This window comes from Fulmarus glacialis, unplaced genomic scaffold, assembly GCF_000690835.1.
Source record: "Fulmarus glacialis isolate BGI_N327 unplaced genomic scaffold, ASM69083v1 scaffold26932, whole genome shotgun sequence".
Taxonomy (NCBI): domain Eukaryota; kingdom Metazoa; phylum Chordata; class Aves; order Procellariiformes; family Procellariidae; genus Fulmarus; species Fulmarus glacialis.
In genome coordinates, this window is record NW_009198846.1 from 1 (window position 1) to 3,437 (window position 3,437).

General features: G+C 61.2%; 1 protein-coding gene across 1 annotated transcript in view; it reads left to right on the forward strand.

Moving 5' to 3' along the window:
- Positions 1-775: 775 nt before the first annotated feature.
- Positions 776-3,437, forward strand: part of BTK (Bruton agammaglobulinemia tyrosine kinase) — a 10,497-nt gene continuing 7,835 nt past the window's right edge. The window contains exons 1-3 of the mRNA XM_009573055.1: positions 776-837; positions 2,812-2,993; positions 3,165-3,263. Coding sequence (XP_009571350.1) covers positions 2,853-2,993; positions 3,165-3,263 — 240 coding nt within the window. The 5' untranslated portion in view covers positions 776-837; positions 2,812-2,852. The remainder of the gene's footprint in view (positions 838-2,811; positions 2,994-3,164; positions 3,264-3,437) is intronic.

Below are 3,437 nucleotides of genomic sequence, written 5' to 3' on the forward strand. Positions count from 1 at the left end.
GGGGTCAGGGTGGTGCGTGGGTGCCAGCGACTCTGGGTGCTCCAGAGCAGGGGATCAGGGTGCTGACAGTGCCTTTGACCACTCGTTGCTTGTGGGTTTTGCAGTGGGCACTGCTGGGGTGCAGCTCTGGGTTTGTTCCCAAGTCTCTCCCATGTGGGAGATTCCCTCCTCTGTCCCTCCCACCCTTCATTTTTGTCACCCTCCAGGCTGCACCTGACACACAGGGGCTGTGGAGTTTGTCATTCCCAGACACTTGTCACCCTTCCCACTTGCCCTGAGCATGCCAGCCCCCTGCCAGCCCCCCATCAAGCAGTGGTGGCAGGCAGGCTCAGCTCCTTAGCAGGACACGGGCAGGGCCCTGGGACTGTGGTGGAGCACAGTGTCCGGTGGCACAGGGCCAGCAGTGTGTGCCGGGCCTGGTGGTGGTGTCAAAGCACCACAGTGCAGTGGCAGGAAGTCACATTAGCTTGGGGGACACACACAGGACATGCTTCCACCCGCCCACTCGCCATCTCTACTGTCACAGCGTGGCAGCGATGGCTGGCTGCAGGGGGGAGTCGCGCGGGGCACCCACCACCCCAAAGCACAGGCAGGGACAGAGCGGGGCCGGTGGCAGTGCTGGGGAGAGGGAAGCTGTGCCATGCTGAGGACAAGGAAACAGTGCTGGGGACAGGGAGGCTGTGCTGGGGACAGGGCAGCTGTGCCATGCTGGGGAAGAACAGCCCTCTGAGATACTCATCATCCTTTCCTTTCTGGTGGCACTGTCCCAGAGGACCCAGCAAGGACGTGTCCATCTGCCCGGCACTGCTGGTGGTGACCCAGCTGCTGCGACTCAAGGTAAAGCTTCTGGGGACCCAGCACTGCAGTTGGAATGGGCTGGAGCCCGGGGCTGCTCTGCTCAGCCCGTGTGTCTGTGCCAGGGGGGCAACGGGAGCCCTCCTGCTCTTGGGACACAGGACTGGCAGCCACATTTTATAGCTAGGGAAACTGAGGCATGGGGCTACAGGGGGATCCTGAGGTTGCTCTGGGCTCACCCACCACCCCGCCAGCAGTCTGGGGTCAGTGGCCACCCCAGCCACCTGCCCTGTTCCCTCCATCCCAGGCCTGGGTCAGCCAGCAGAGGCTGTTGTATTTTCTAAAAGACTCTGACAACTCATTTTTTAAGGTTTTGTTTTTTTTTTTTTTTTAAACCACCCAAACAAGCTGGAAAGACCTGAGCCACGAGGGCCACAAGGGGAGGGAAGGGGGGATCCTGGAAGGGGGGAACCCTGGTTATTCCCAGTCTCTCTGGCTATAGCCACTGCAGTGGGTCAGGGTCAGGATTGCAGCAGCAGGATCTGTGCTGGGAGGGTCTGGGCATCATCAGCAGATGAGGGAGTGCCCCTGCTCCTGCCCCCAGGCTGGGGCATGCCCTGGAGGGTAGGACCAGCGCCTGGCATCTTTGGTTCCTACCTGGTCCCTGTTGCTAGTGAGCCAATGCCTGCTTCCTGTGGGGGGGGAGTGGATGGGCTGCCTGGCTGGATAGCAGGGGGCTCAACCCCTGACTCTGGCCCACCTCTGAGCCTCCCCCGGAGGAGACGGGCTGTGGGCAGCAGGGGAGGGAAACAGCTTCTCCCAGGTTGCCCTCCAAAGCTGTGTTTGTGGGAGAAAAAAAGGAACAAGGTGGAGGTGAAAGGGTAGCAGGCCATGTAGGTGGTCGGGGCAGGAGACATGGAGGAGGGCTCCAGGGGATTACAGTTCAGCAGTGGCTCCACATAGCTCATCAGCTCCCCGTTAGGTCCAGGCTGGAGTCAGGTGTTGGTTACAGCCCTCAGAGGAGGAGAAATCCACAGCTGCAGCTGCATGGCTCTGTGGGGTGCTGGGTGTTGCAGTGCCCGGGTGCAGCATGGAGGGGCACAGGGCGGGATGGACAGGCTGCTCTAAGAGATGGGCTAGCGCAGATTTCCAGCCCCCTGAAGGCAGGGCAGCGGTGGAACACGGGGTTCTCATGAGCCCTTTCCTGCCTGGACCATCCCTGGAGAGGCTCAGGAGGAAAGCTTCTCTGAGGAGAGCTGCGGGAGGATTTAACCCCTTGGGTTCCTGGCTGGAGGCAGCCCTTCGAGCCTGGCCTCCAGCGAGCACTGCTCACAGGGAGGAAAGGGGGCTGAGCATCGTCCCTGCACTCCTGCAGGCTCCATGGATGCAGAGGGGAAGGATGACTGTAGGGCTACTCCATGCTCTCGGCAGCACTGCACTGGGCTATTCGGGGCCAGGACCTACCCACAACTTTTTAGGGACTGGCCTTCCATTCCATGGCCGTCCCATGCACCCTGCCAAATCAGCACATCCCCAGCACAAAGCACCTGCAGTGCAGCAGGAGGAAACGGCCCACACACACACACACACACACACACACACACACGATGTGGAGGGGCGGAGGGAGCCTGCTGCGTGTTGCTGCTCAAGCTCTGCATTCCTCCCTGGGGCTATACTTCTTGCAGCCTCCCCACCTCCCTCCCTCTCCAGCTGCCTGTGTCTGTCTGTCCGCCTGCACATCCGGGGGCCCCTCGGGCATCCGGCGGGAGCCAAAGCCGGCTGGGTGGTGGCTTGGTCCACAGCCTGGAGTCAGAGAGGGGACGGTAGAGGGAGAGGTCACATCACAAATACCCTGCACTGACCTGCCCACACACCTCTGCAACTGATTTCCCCCGTGGATGTCCCAGCACCCCTTGGCTGCCCCTCAGGCAGATGGGAGAGTGCACCTGAGTGAGGTCCAGCGGTGGGCAGGTTTTCAGCTAAGCAGGTGCCGTGTCGGTGTTGTCCTGCCCACAGCAACCGGGCAAGCACGGTGCAGAGGAGGCTGGGGGGCTGACATGGCCAGCATCATCCTGGAGAGCATCTTCTTGAAGCGCTCACAGCAGAAGAAGAAAACGTCTCCTCTCAACTTCAAGAAGCGCCTGTTCCTGTTGACGGAGAGCAAGCTGTCCTACTACGAGTATGACTTTGAGCGGGGGGTGAGTCAGTGGCCCCAGAGCCACAGGAGCTGTGCCATGGCCAGTGCCCATGGGTCACCAGTTGTCCCTCACCAGCACCCAGCCCAAGGGGTGGTTGGACAGGGATGGTTGGCTTGAGTCTCCCCGGGTCTCCCCCTTGGCGATCATTCGAACCAATCCCGTCTCTTGCAGCGCCGCGGCAGTAAGAAGGGTTCAGTGGACATTGAGAAGATCACCTGTGTGGAGACGGTGGTGCCTGAAAACAACCCTCCCCCGGAGCGGCAGGTCCCGGTGAGGAAGGTCCCAGGGTCTCCGCTTCTGTCCTGCTGTCCACTCACTGAGGAAGTAGAGTTATCCTGCCCTGGGGTAGTGGGAACGGGGGACAGCCCTGCTTGGCTTGATGCAGGGCAGGGGGACACCAAAGGCTGTGGGTCCCAGGGGAGATGCCAGCAGCCATTCAGCAGG